Source organism: Mus caroli, unplaced genomic scaffold (genome assembly GCF_900094665.2).
Source record: "Mus caroli unplaced genomic scaffold, CAROLI_EIJ_v1.1 scaffold_10789_1, whole genome shotgun sequence".
NCBI lineage: Eukaryota > Metazoa > Chordata > Mammalia > Rodentia > Muridae > Mus > Mus caroli.
The window spans coordinates 1-13680 of NW_018389239.1; the positions used below are offsets into that span (position 1 = coordinate 1).

The window sequence follows — 13680 nt, forward strand, 5'->3', positions numbered from 1 at the left end:
CTGCAACCCTATAGGTGCAACAACATTATGAAATAACCAGTACTCCAGAACTCTTGACTCTAGCTGCTTATGTATCAAAAGATGGCCTAGTCGGCCATCACTGGAAAGAGAGGCCCATTGGAAGTGCAAACTTTATATGCCCCTGTACAGGGGAATGCCAGGGCCAAAGAGTAGGAGTGGGTGGTTAGGGGAGTGGGGGGTAGGGTATGGGGGACTTTTGGGATAGCATTGGAAATGTAATTGAGGAAAATACCTAATAAAAATATTTAAAAAAAAAACAATAAAAGAATGGCTGTGGGAATCACTATCCTTGACCTCAATAGATCTTTACTACAGAGCATTAGTGATAAAAAACTGCATGGTATTGGTACAGAGAAAGACACATTGATCAATGGAATAGAATTAAAGATCCAGAAGTAAAACTACACACTTACAGACACTTGATCTTTGACAAAATTGCCAAAAATATACAATGGAAAAAACAAAGCATATTTCATAAATAGTGCTGGTCTAACTGACTGTCTGTATGTAGAAAAATAGACCCATATTTGTCATCTTGCACAAAGCTCAAGTCCAAGTGGATCAAGGAACTCAACATAAAACCAGATATACTGAATCTAATAGAACAGAAAAATGGGAAAGGCCCTGAACTCATTGGCACAGGGGGAAATTTCCTACACAGAGGACCAATGGCTCCTCAGGCTCTAATATCAAGAATTGATAAATGGAACCTCATTAAACTGGAAAGCTTTTGTAAGGCAAAGGACATAGTCAATAAGACAAATCAGCAACCTACAGATTGGGAAGAAGTCTTCACTAACCCCACATTTAATAGAGGGCTGGTATCCAAAATATATAAAGAAATCAATAATTACCAAAAAAATCAGACAACCCAATCAAAAAAATGGGGTATAGAAATAAACTGCGATTTCACAACTGAGGAATCTTGAGTGGCTGTGAAGCACCTAAAGAAATGTTCAAAGTCCTTAGCAATCAGAGAAATGAAAATCAAAACAACCCTGAGATTCCACCTTATACCAATCAGAATGGCTAAGATCAAAACCTCAGGTGACAACACATGTTCAAAAGGATGTGGAGAAAAAGGAACACTCCTCCATTGCTGGTAGGATTGCAAACTAGTACAACCACTCTGGAAATCAATCTTGAGGTTCCTCACAAAATTGGAAATAAATCTACCTGAAGACCCAGCTATACCACTCTTGGAAATATACCCAAAAGATTCCCCACCATACCATGTCCCACGATGTTCATAGCAACTTTGTTTGTGATAGCCAGAAGCTGGAAACAGCCTAGATGAACCATGACAGAAGAATTGATATAGAAAATGTGGTTCATTTACACAATGAAATACTACTCATCTTTTAAGAATGAGGACATCCTGAGTTTTGCAGGCAACTGGATGAAACAAAAAAATTATCATCCTGAGTGAGGTAACTCAGACCCAAAAGGTCATGCATGGTATGTACTCACTAATAAGTGGATATTAGATAAAAAAAAAAAGTACAGAATATCTGAGATATACTCCACAGAACTCAAAAAGTTCAGCAAGCTAAAGTGCCCAAGTGAGGATGCCTCAGTCCCACTTGGGAGAGAGAAGAAAGCAATCACAAGTGGGGAGGGAAGCAGAGACATGGGAGAGAAAGTGGATGGCTAGGAATGAGTGGGGAGGAGAGGGGACCTGATCTGGTATTGGGTGACATAAAAGGACAGAAGCCCTGAGTGCCGGCAGAAAGAATGGAAACAGGCAACCTCGCCAAGTAGGAGGTTGGGGGGGGGGGACTCTCCAGAATGCACCAGAGACTTGGGAGATGAGAAACTCTCAGGACTCAAAGGGAGGTAACTTAGATGAAATGCCAGATAGTAGGGTGAGGGAACTTACAGAGACTACCTCCAGCAGAAAGACAAGGTATCACATGTGGGACAGGCAGGCCATCCCACAGTCACAACTCTGACTTATAAGTGTTCCTGTCTGAAAGAATTACAGGGATGGAAATGGAGAGGAGCCTGAGAAAAAGAAGGTCCAGAGACAGGCCCAAAGTGGGATCCAGCTCAAGGGGAGGTTCCAAGACCTGAAACTATTACTGAGGCTGTGGAGTGCCCACAAAAAGGGACTTAGCATGACTGCACTCTAGAAGACCCAACAAGCAGCTGAAAGAGTCAGATGTAGATATTTGTACCCAAACAAAGGACAGAAGCAGTTGACCCCTGCTGTTGAATTAGGGAAGGCTGAAAGAAACTGAGGAGAAGGGCGACCCTGTAGGAAGACCACAGTCTCAATTAATTTGGACCCCTGAGATTTCTCAAACACTGGACCACCAACCAGGCAGCATGCACCAGCTGATATGAGACCCCCAACATACACATACAGTAGAGGACTTCCAGGTTTGTGTTCATTCAGAGTTGATGCACCTAACCCTCAAGAGACTGGAGACCCCAGGGAGTTTAGAGGTCAGGTGGGGTCAGGGATTCTGACATCCACATGGAGACAGGGCACAGTGGGGAGGAGGTATGGGATGTGGAACAGTCAGAGGGTGAATGGGAGGATAAAATATGAAGTGTAAAAAATAACTAATTAATTTTAGAAAAAAGAAGCTGAGAGTCCTGTTTAGAGCCTTTCTCTAGGAAACGTACTGAGGGTAACTGAGTATAATTTGGCTGAAATGTGCACTTATTAGTTTCTTTCCTTTTCATGCCTTCGTAGTGATTGCCTTATATTCTAATTTTATAGTATCCACCATAAACTGCCTATAATTTCATTGAGATAAAAGTATCCAAAAGAGACCCCTTAGAAGTAGGGGCAGGACAGTTTAATAAAAGCAAAGGAACTCCAGTGGCAAACCAATCTTCATGATTGAGGCGGTTCCTGTCTGTATTCCTGGGAACTTTCGAATTCACATGTTTGTGGGCATCCCTGTCCTCTTCAATGAGTCTCCACAGTTCACAGCTACTGTCAGTGTGCCTTATTCTCTGCTCGGCTCTTTCCTAGTTTTGAAATTTAGGTTGCTCTGGCAGATCACAATGTCTCCCAAGACAGCATTTGCCCTTTCAGGAGATTCCATGACAATCATTCTAAGAATGTTCACACCTGCGCACTGACTCCCTGGACTTGGCCTATAGTGTTTAAGGCATTCCATGCACACAGGTGTTGGGGGCTGTGTGTGAAGGTGGAAATAGCCATATCACTCATAAAGTGCTCCCCACAGGAGTCTGTGCCAGAACAACACACAAACCCAGGAATATAATGCCCTCTTACCCTCATTTGATAGGTAAAGCACTAGCCACTCCCATCTCCTAACTATACACTTATAAGACTAGCCTTTATCTCGCAAGAAGACTGCACAGGCCTCAACACACACAACTGTGAAAGCAGTGGCAAGTTTTAAGAATGTGCAGTGTTGAACACTCTGCTGTCCCACCTTAGCGTCTCACAGAAGCTCTCTACTCTACACTGTTGGTTAATAACATTCCTGCTTGGTGTAAAACAGTCTGTTCTAAGGGAACAATTGTCCTGTAAACTATCACAGACCTTTATATAGAGGATTATTTCATCTGTCATGTTTTCTCTTTAAGCCTTGACTTCAGGGATGCTCACAACTAAACTAACATTTTCGTTATCAAACAGATTTTTATCTTTATCTTGAATTTCTGGTTTACTCATGCTTTTCACTTGGAGCAATATTTTCTCTAAATAATAAGCTAAAATGAATAGGGAAATATATTTGCTGGTTGAGTGTTCAGACTCAGACTAACTTGAACTTTTAAGAGTCAAATCTGAGGTAAGTCATGTAAGTCAGGTNCCCTCTCATGTCAGTCGTTTCTACGTAGTGGCTGTAGAAGACAATTAANACAACTGAGTAGTGATGGTTACCGACAAGCTGTCTTATCTCAGCACAAGTGACAAGTGCCCACTGACCACAGACCCATCTAAACCAAACAGAGTTTAAAGTTTCCATGTTTGCCTTTAGTGATTCCTCGGTTTTCCTCCTTNGCCTTNTNNCTGTGCTTCTCCTCTTTGGCATTTTNAGTTCNATCCCCATTATCCTGTACTCCTTCCTTTGGGAGTGTTTTTGGAAAGAAGAAAAAGGGGATGCTGGTCAGGATATTCACTCCTGCACAGACCAAAAAGCCAATCCACCAAGCACCGACCCAGCGTGTATCTTCGGGAGTTATGGTCAGGTCATCTGTAAAGAAATACAGATATTGCATTAGCTTGCATCATTCTTTCCTGTGTGAACTGTAGAAAATTATTCCACATCATGAATCAATCTGAGCATTAAACTTTATATATGATGTATTCTTGTTCTTGTTTGGACCTTGAACTTGTGATCCTCTGCCTCTGCTTCTTAATGCTGGGATTACTGGCATCGCCAAACCCACTGGGATAATTCAGACCATTAGAAAAAGTGTCTGAGGTTGATTGACTGAGCAAAGTTAAAACTAAGTATGAAGAAGAGGTTCTGAAGTACTGCATGAAGAAATATTTAAAACTACATCTCAAAAAGACTTAAACAACAGTTGAGACACATTTAAGCAACTAGCTTTAACCTGATGTAGTCATGTCTCAAAACATCATGGTGAATGAGGAAGGAGGCTGAACTGACAGTTAAGTGGCTAAACAGTTGTTGTTGATCTTACAGAGGTCCTGAATTCTATTCCCAGAAGCCACTTGAAAACTCACAATTCCTGTAACTTTGATTTCAGGAGATCTGACACCCTCTTCTGACTGTCAGGTACCAACACACACAGTGGACACACACAGACACACAGACAGAGTTAATAAAATACATGTTATCCAATTATTATTTTCATTTTGTGTATATTTTCCAGTAGTAAATGAGTATTTTCACTTGTCATGTGAAACCTTTATAATTTGTTACTCATCATATAACTAAAAATTGTTTTATTATCCATACTGACTGTCTCATTGAATAAAAATCACTATGTAGACCAGCTCCCAGCTGGATCCAGCTGACACCTCGAAGCAAGAGAGCAACAGGGCTTTGGGGATAGCATTTGAAATGTAAATAAAGAAAATATCTAATAAAAAAATGCCTTTAAAAAGAGCAACAGGGCAGCTACAACTAACAGGGAGCACCTGTCCCTGGTGATGCACAGACCTAGAGACAATTCACCTGGAGAACTGCCCAATCCCTGAGCTGGGCCCAAATGATGTGGTACTAAAGATGCATCCGGTGGGGGATCTGTGGCTCTCAGATATTCACTCCTGGGAGCATGGCTGAATTGGGGATTTTGTTGTTGAAAAAGCCAGTGGTGCTTGGGCATGAGGCTGTTGGAACAGTCACAAAAGTAGGAGCGTTGGTGAAACAACTAAAACCAGGAAATCAGGTTGCCATTGAGCCTGGAATTCCCCAAGAAGTAGATGAGTACTTCAAGATTGGCTGATACAATCTGACGCCATCAGTCTTCTTCCAGACCACAACCCCGAATGATGGGAACCTCTGCTGCTTCTACAAGCACAGTGCTGACTTCTGCTACAAGCTTCCTGACTGTACCACCTTTAAAGAAGGGACCCTAACTGAGCCTCTATCTCTGTGGGGATCTATGCCTGCTGTCCAGGTTCAGTTTCCCTAGGAAACAAGGTCCTCGTGTGTGAAGCTGAGACAGCTGGGATAGTCATTTTGCTTATGTCCAAAGCAGTTGGAGCTGCTCAAATGGTGGTGACTGAACTATCTGCTGCTTGGTTAACTAAAGCCAAGGAAGTTGGGGCAGACTTTACCATCCAAGTTGCCAAAGAGACCCCTCAAGAAATTGCCAGTAAGGCGGAAAGTCTGCTGGGGGGCAAGCCAGAGATCACCATTGAATGCACAGGAGCACAGTCCTCCATCTAGACGGGCATCTATGCCACTCACTCTGGTGGAACCTTGGTGATTGTGGGAATGGTGATGATCAATTTACTCCTAGTCCATGCAGCCATGCGGGAGGTGAATATCAAAGGTGTGTTTCGATACTGCAACCCGCGGCCAATTTTCATGCTTACATTGAAGACTTTGAATGTAAAACCCTTAGTTACCCACAGATTCCCTCTGGAAAAGGCTGGATAAGCCTTTGAAACAGCCAAAAAGGGAGTGGGGCTGAAAGTTACGATCTAGTATGACCACAATGACCAGAACCCCTAGATGTGAATTGATCTATGCCCTCAGCCCACTCTCTAGCATCTAAGGACTAAATGGCTAGAAGGGGAGGCCGTTAATGCAGAACTTCCTTTTGAATGGTAAAAATAGTAAACTATAAGCCGAGAGTCTTATATATAGTTGGTGTGTCTTAAAGACACAAGCAGAGACACCTTGGGGGACCTTGTAGCCAGAATGAGATGCTTATACTGAGGAAAGTCTAGCACAAAGAGTCTGGCAGATAGGTCCTGGAAATGCCCTTTCTCTAGTACCTTCTTCTTTGAATGAGGAGACAGAGCATGCCTTTGTCCATGTTCCACTGTGCCTGCCAGGGAGTGGGGCTGACTTATGAAGAAGCAGCTTCATTAACATGGAAGTGGCCCCAGGGCTGATCTTTGGGTCAAGCTAAGTGTCATTTAATTTGAGGGTAATAAGAAAAGGAACTTGCCTTCTGGATCCTTCAGGCAAGGAACTGATGGGAAGAATAAGGCAAATCGCAGATGAGGTACGCTAGCTTCCCTCCGATGTGGAAAGAATATGGGCACTCAGCTCTGCCCAAAGACCACCTCTGCCTCAGCTCCTAAGTATTCTGTCCTTACATTTGCAAAGTGGAAGCCCACCCTACCCAACACTGCTCAAGTATGAACAGGAGCAGTACCGGTTGCTAGGCAACCAGGAGACTTCCACCCAAAGATTTTAAATCCTGCCTAACTCATATAAGAGGGCCACAGGAGGGCTTGTGTTTCCCACTCAAAGGATTAGACTCCTCTCCCAGGCTCACTCACAGGCAATTATTTTCCCATTCCACTCAGTTCTGGCTATCAGAAAATGCCCCCCCCCCAGCTGGGTAAGGCTGCTGATATCTGTCAAATGGGTATCACAGAGCATAATTTCATCATAGGGCTTTTCTTTATAACATTTGGGTCCAAAACACATCCTTTGTGATCTTAAAATAATCAAGAAGTACACAGTAACTATGATGCAACTTGGGCTGGGTCTGTAATTCACCTCTTCAGCTATGCATTGGGGATATGTTGGGGGGGGGGAGGGAGACTGCTGGAGAAGATCATGGCCAAAACCTGAGCTTTCTCCAACTGCTTCACATAATAAATTCTATGTAAGCAAAATTTTAAAACCAATAGTATGGCTGAAACATAGAAGGGGATGAAGAATTTTGAATCAGAATATGGCATTTCACCCTTACCTCTGCCGCCATTAGGTCTGCCATCTGTAAATGGTGATAATTAATTTATCAAAAGAGACATTCATTTAGCATTCCAGAGTATTCTCTCACACTCTGGGAACTGGACTTTATAAATAAAATTCACTGTGTTACCTGTATTCACAGACCCTGTGTCTACATAAATGGTTGCACAGAAAGGTCCCATCAAATATCCAAGTATTGGGCCAATCATCTTCCCAACTTCTAAAATTCCTGGAAGCAAACAAAGATAGGTCATTACATAATCAGATTTCTTCCCCTTAGTTTATAGAGCTGGGCATCTCATCCAAAAGGCTAACAAGTGTTCTACCATTGAGCTACCTCAGATATTTTTATATATTCAACATATAAAGAAATTATACTTCATGCACATTTCCACCATAATGAGATTCCTCATAACAGGCCTCCAAACCACACAGCCCAGTGACATAGACCCAAAGCCCCAAAGATGTGAGCCAAGTGAATCCTTTCTCTTCACAAACCATTAACTCAGGTATTAATTAAAATGAAAGAAAGGATGATTGACACGGAAACTTCATTACTTAAAGCTACAGTTCAAATTTTCTTTTAAGCTGAGATAAGGCCAAAGACTATACTACCCAACAAAGCCATGATTTGAACAAAGTCCTTTGATGCTTCTGTAGTATGTTTTCAGAGGGTTTCCGTGATGGCTCCCTTTCATTGTCAACTTGACACAACCTAGAATTACCTGAAAGGAAAGTCACAATGAAGTTCTCTCCACACTGCATCAACTTTGCTTTGTTTCCTCGGATGTGGAGATGCAAGACTTTCTAACTCTTTCTGAACACTCACTAACTGGTTCAGTTCACATGCTATGCCCTACACTCCTCCACAGGCCGACTTACTCAAAAAGGCTTCTCTTGGCTTTTAATCGACTAACACTGCCTGGTCTCAAACTAATTCAGGCAAGATGCTTTTGTTGTTGTTTTGAGGGTTTTTTTTAATTAATTATTTTATTTATTTGCAGCCCAAATGTTGACCATGATCCTGACCTCCCCCCTTGCAGAGTTTTTCGCCCTTCCCCCTCCCCTTTGCATGCTACCTGACAGTATCCTCCTACCCTGGGGCATCAAGCCTCTACAGGACTAGGCACATCCTCTCCTACTGAGGACAGACAAGTGCTACATGTGTGCTGAGAGCCTCAGACAAGTCCTGGAAGCCTCCTCCATCCCAGGTCACTGAGACTTCCTAGAGATTCCCCTCAACCCCCACTGCCAGCAGCTGCAGATTTCCATTCATTCTCCTGGCCTTCTGGGCATCTATCCTGTTTCTCCCCAAACTTTATCTGGTCCCCCTATTCCCCTCCCCATCCCTTCTTCCACCAAGGTCCCTCCCTCCCTCTATCTCACATGACTAGGTTGTTCCCCTTCTCAGTGGGATTTAAGCTTCCTCACTTAGGCCTTCCTTCTTGTTTAATTTCATTAGGTCTGTTCGGTGTATCACAGGTAGTCTGTATTTTTTTGGCTAATATCCACTTATCACTGAGTACATACCATGCATGTCATTTTAGGTCTGGGTTACCTCACTCAGGATGATATTTTCTAGTTCCATCCATTTGCCTGCAAAATTCATCATGTCCTCATTTTTCATAGCTGACTAGAATTCCATTGTGTATATGAATCACTTTTGCTGTATACATTCTTTGGTTCAGGGACAGCAGGATTGCTTAGTTTCTGGCTATTACAAATAAGGCTTTTATGAACATAGTAGAACATACGTCCTTATGGTATGGTGGGGCATCATTTGGATGCCCAGGAACAGTAGACCTGGATCTTCAGGTTTGCAATACTACCAGCAAGGGAGGAGTGTTCCCCTTCCTGCACATCTTTACCAGCACATACTGTTGCTTGAGATTTTGGTCTTAGCCATTCTGATTGGTGTAAGAAAGAATCTCAGGGTTGTTCTGATTTACATTTCCCTGATGACTAAGGATATTAAGCATGTCTTTAGGTGATTCTCAGCCATTCAAGATTCCTCTGTTGAAAATTCTCTGTTTATTTCTGCAACCCATGTTTTAATTGAGTTATTTGGTGTTTTAGAATCTGACTTTGTGAGTCCTTTATATATTTTAGATATTAGCACTCTGTCAGATGTAGGGTTACTGAAGATCTTTTCCCAATCTGTAAGTTGTTGGTTTATCCTATTGACAATGTCTTTTTACCTTACAGAAGCTTTTCAGTGTGAAGAGGTCCTGTTTGTCAATTGTTGATCTTAGAGCCTGAGTCATTAGAGTTCTGCTCAGGAGATTTTTCTCCTATGCCAATGAGTTCAAGTGTATTTTGCACTTTATCTTGTATTAAAGCCAATGTATCCACTTGAGATTCAGCTTTGTACAGGGTGATAAATGTGGATCACTTTATGTTCTCCTACAGGGGCATTGCCAGTACAACCAGAGCCATTTGTTGTAGATGCTTTCACTTTTTTCTACTGAATGCTTTTAGGTTCTTTGTCAAACATCAAGAACATATATATGTGTGTGTGTGTGTGTGTGTGTGTGTGTGTGTGTGTGTGTGTGGCTTTGTTTCTGGTTCTTCATTTCTATTCCATTGATCACCCTATTTCTATACCATGTGTTTTTTATAACTATTGCTGTTTAGTACAGCTGAAAAGCAGAGATGGTGATTCCTCCAGAAGTTCTTTTATTATTCAGAATTTATTGGGCTATTCTGGACTTTTTGTTTTTCCATATGAAGTTGAGAATTGCTCTTTCCATGTCTGTAAAGAATTGTGTTGGCATTTTGATGGAGATTGCATTGAATCTGTAGATTGCATTTGGTAAGATGGTTATTTTCATTATGTTAATCTTACCTATCTATGAGCATGGAATATCTTTCCATCTTCTGAGGTTTGCTTCATTTCTTTCTTCAGGAACTTGAAGTTTTTGTCATATAGATCTTTCATGTGCTTGGTTAGAGCTAGACCAAGATATTTTTTACTATTAGTGGCTATTGTGAAGGATGTCATTTCCCTAATTTCTTTCTTGGCCCATTTATCATTTGTCTAAAGGAGAGCTGATAATTTGTTTGAGTTAATTTTATATCCAGCTACTTAACCGAAGCTGTTTATCAGGTTTAGGTTTTCTTGGGTGGAATTTTTAGGGTCACTTATATATACTATCATATCATGTGCAAAAAGTGATATTTTGACTTCTTCCTTTCCAATTTGTATCTCCTTGTTCTCCTTTGGTTGTCTTATTGCTATAGCTATAACTTTAAGTACTATATTGAATAGATAGGAAGAGAGTGGGCAACCATGTCTTGTCCCTGATTGTAGTGGGACTGCATCAATTTTCTCTCATTTTAATATGATGTTAGCTATTAGCCTGCTGTATATTGATTTTATTATACTTAGGTATGCACCTTGAATTCCTGATCTTTCCCAGATTTTTATCATAAAGGAGTGTTGGATTTTGTTGAAGGCTTTTTCAGTATCTACTGAGATGATCATGTGATTTTTGTCCTTTAAGGTTGTTTATATAGTGAATAACATTGATTAATTTTTGTATATTGAACCATCCCTGCATCCCCGAAATGAAGCATACTTGATTGTGGTGAATGATGTCTTGATGTGTTCCTGCAATCCATTTACAAGAATTTTATTGAGGAATTTGTGTAGGTGTTCATAAGTCAAAGTGGTCTGAAGTGCTCTTTCACTCCTGGATCTTTGGCTGGTTTGGGTAATAGAGTAACTGTGGCCTCATAGAATGAATTGGGTTGTGTTCCTTCTCTTTCTATCTTGGGGAATAGTTTAAAGAGAATTGGTGTTAGCTTTTCTTTAAAAGTCTGGTACAATTTTTGCACTAAAACCATCTGCAACTGAGTTTTTTGTTGTTGGTGGTGGTGGTTGGTTGATTGGTTTTTTTGTTTGTTTGGTTTTGTTTGTTTGGCTTTTGGTTGGGAGGTTTTTAAATAGTGCTTATATTGCCTTATGGGTTATAGGACTGTTTAGATAGTTTAACTGATCTTAATTTAGATTCAATATGTGTTTCCTGTCTCAAAAAATCATCTACTTAATCTACATTTTCCAATTTTCTTGAGTATAGGCTTGTTTTTTTTTAATTAGGTATTTTCTTCATTTACATTTCAAATGCTATCCCAAAAGTCCCCCAATTCCTCCCCTATAGCCCCCACTCCCACTTCTTTGCCCTGGCATTACCCTGTACTGAGGATTATAAAGTTTTCAAGACCAATGGGCCTCTCTTTCAAATGATGGCCAACTAGGCCATCTTCTGATAGATATGCAGCTACAGACATGAGCTGGGGGGGAGGGTACTGGTTAGTTCATATTATTGTTCCACCTATAGGGTTGCAGATCCCTTTAGCTCCTTGGGTACTTGCTCTAGCTCCTCCACTTGGAGCCCTGTGATCCATCCAATAGCTGACTGTGAGCATCCACTTCTGTGTTTGCTAGGCCCCAGCGTAGCCTCACAAGAGACAGCTATATCAGGGTCCTTTCAGCAAAATCTTGCTAGTGTATACAATGCTGTCAGCTTTTGGAGGCTTAATATGGGATGGATCCCCGGGTATGACAGTATCTAGATGGTCCATCCTTTAGTCTCAGCTCCAAATTTTGTCTCTGTAACTCCTTCCATGGGTGTTTTGTTCCCAATTCTAAGACGGGGCAAAGTGTCCACATTTTGGTCTTCCTTCTTCTTCAGTTCCATGTGTTTGGCAGATTGTATCTTGTATCTTGGGTATTAAAAGTTTCTGGGCTAATATCCACTTATCAGTGAGTACATATCATTTGAGTTCTTTTGTATTTGGGTTAACTCACTCAGGATGATGCCTTCCAGGTCCAACCATTTGCCTAAGAATTTCATAAATTCATTCTTTTTAATAGATGAGTAGTATTCCAATGTGTAAATGTGCCACATTTTCTGTATCCATTCCTCTGTTGAGGGGCATCTGGGTTCTTTCCAGCTTCTGGCTATTATAAATAAAGCTGCTATGAACATAGTGAGGCATGTGTCCTTCTTACCTGTTGCAACATCTCCTGGATATAAGCCCAGGAGAGGTAATGCTGGATCCTCCAGTAGTAGTATGTTCAATTTTCTGAGGAACCACCAGACTGATTTCCAGAGTAGATATACAAGATTTCAATCCCACCAACAATAAGGAGTGTTCCTCTTTCTCCACATCCTCGCCAGCATCTGCTGTCACCTGAATTTTTGATCTTAGCCATTCTGACTGGTGTGAGGTGGATTCTCAGGGTTATTTTGATTTCCATTTCACTGATGATTAAGGATGCTGAACATTTTTTCAGGTGCTTCTCAGCCATTCAGTATTCCTCACGTAAGAATTCTTTATTTAGCTCAGCCCCATTTTTAATGGGGTTATTTGAATTTCTGGTGTCCACCTTCTTGAGCTCTTTGTATATATTGGACATTAGTCCCCTATCTAATTTAGGATAGGTAAAGGTGCTTTCCCAATCTGTAGGTGGCCTTTTTGTCTTATTGACGGTGTCTTTTGTCTTACAGAAGCTTTGCAATTTTAGGAGGTCCCATTTGTAAATTCTCAATCTTACAGCACAAACCATTGCTGTTCTATTCAGGAATTTTTCCCCTGTGCCCATATCTTCCAGGCTTTTCCCCACTTTCTCCTCTATAAGTTTCAGTGTCTCTGGTTTTATGTGGAGTTCCTTGATCCACTTAGATTTTGCCTTAGTACAAGGAGATAGGAATGGATCAATTCGCATTCTTATACATGATAACCACCAGTTGTGCCAGCACCATTTGTTGAAAAATGCTGTCTTTTTTCCACTGCATGGTTTTAGCTCCCTTGTCAAAGATCAAGTGACCATAGGTGTGTGGGTTCATCTCCAGGTCTTCAATTCTATTCCATTGGTCTACTTGTCTGTCGCTATACCAGTACCATGCAGTTTTTATCACAATTGCTCTGTAGTACAACTTTAGGTAGGGCATGGTGATTCCCTCAGAGGTTCTTTTATCCTTGAGAAGAGTTTTTGCTATCCTAAGTTTTTTGTTATTCCAGATAAATTTTCAGATTGCCCTTTCTACTTTGTTGAAGAATTGAGTTGGAAATTGATGGGGATTGCATTGAATCTGTAGATTGCTATTGGCAAGATAGCCATTTTTACTATATTGATCCTGCCAATCCATGAGCATGGGAGATGTTTCCATCTTCTGAGATCTTTGATTTCTTTCTTCAGAGACTTGAAGTTCTTATCATACAGATCTTTCACTTCCTTAGTTAGAGTCCGCCAAGGTATTTTATATTATTTGTGACTATTGTGCAAGGTGTTGTTTCCCTAATTTCTTTCTCAGCC

General features: G+C 41.1%; 1 protein-coding gene and 1 pseudogene across 1 annotated transcript in view; one reads left to right on the forward strand and one right to left on the reverse strand.

Moving 5' to 3' along the window:
- Nucleotides 1-3882: 3882 nt before the first annotated feature.
- The window catches only part of LOC110288013 (solute carrier organic anion transporter family member 1A6-like), a 40572-nt gene continuing 30774 nt past the window's right edge, over nucleotides 3883-13680 (reverse strand). Inside the window, exons 6-7 of the mRNA XM_021154474.1 lie at nucleotides 7489-7587; nucleotides 3883-4202 (exon numbers count right to left, since the gene is read on the reverse strand). Coding sequence (XP_021010133.1) covers nucleotides 3946-4202; nucleotides 7489-7587 — 356 coding nt within the window. The 3' untranslated portion in view covers nucleotides 3883-3945. The remainder of the gene's footprint in view (nucleotides 4203-7488; nucleotides 7588-13680) is intronic.
- LOC110288012 lies at nucleotides 4578-6158 on the forward strand (annotated as a pseudogene).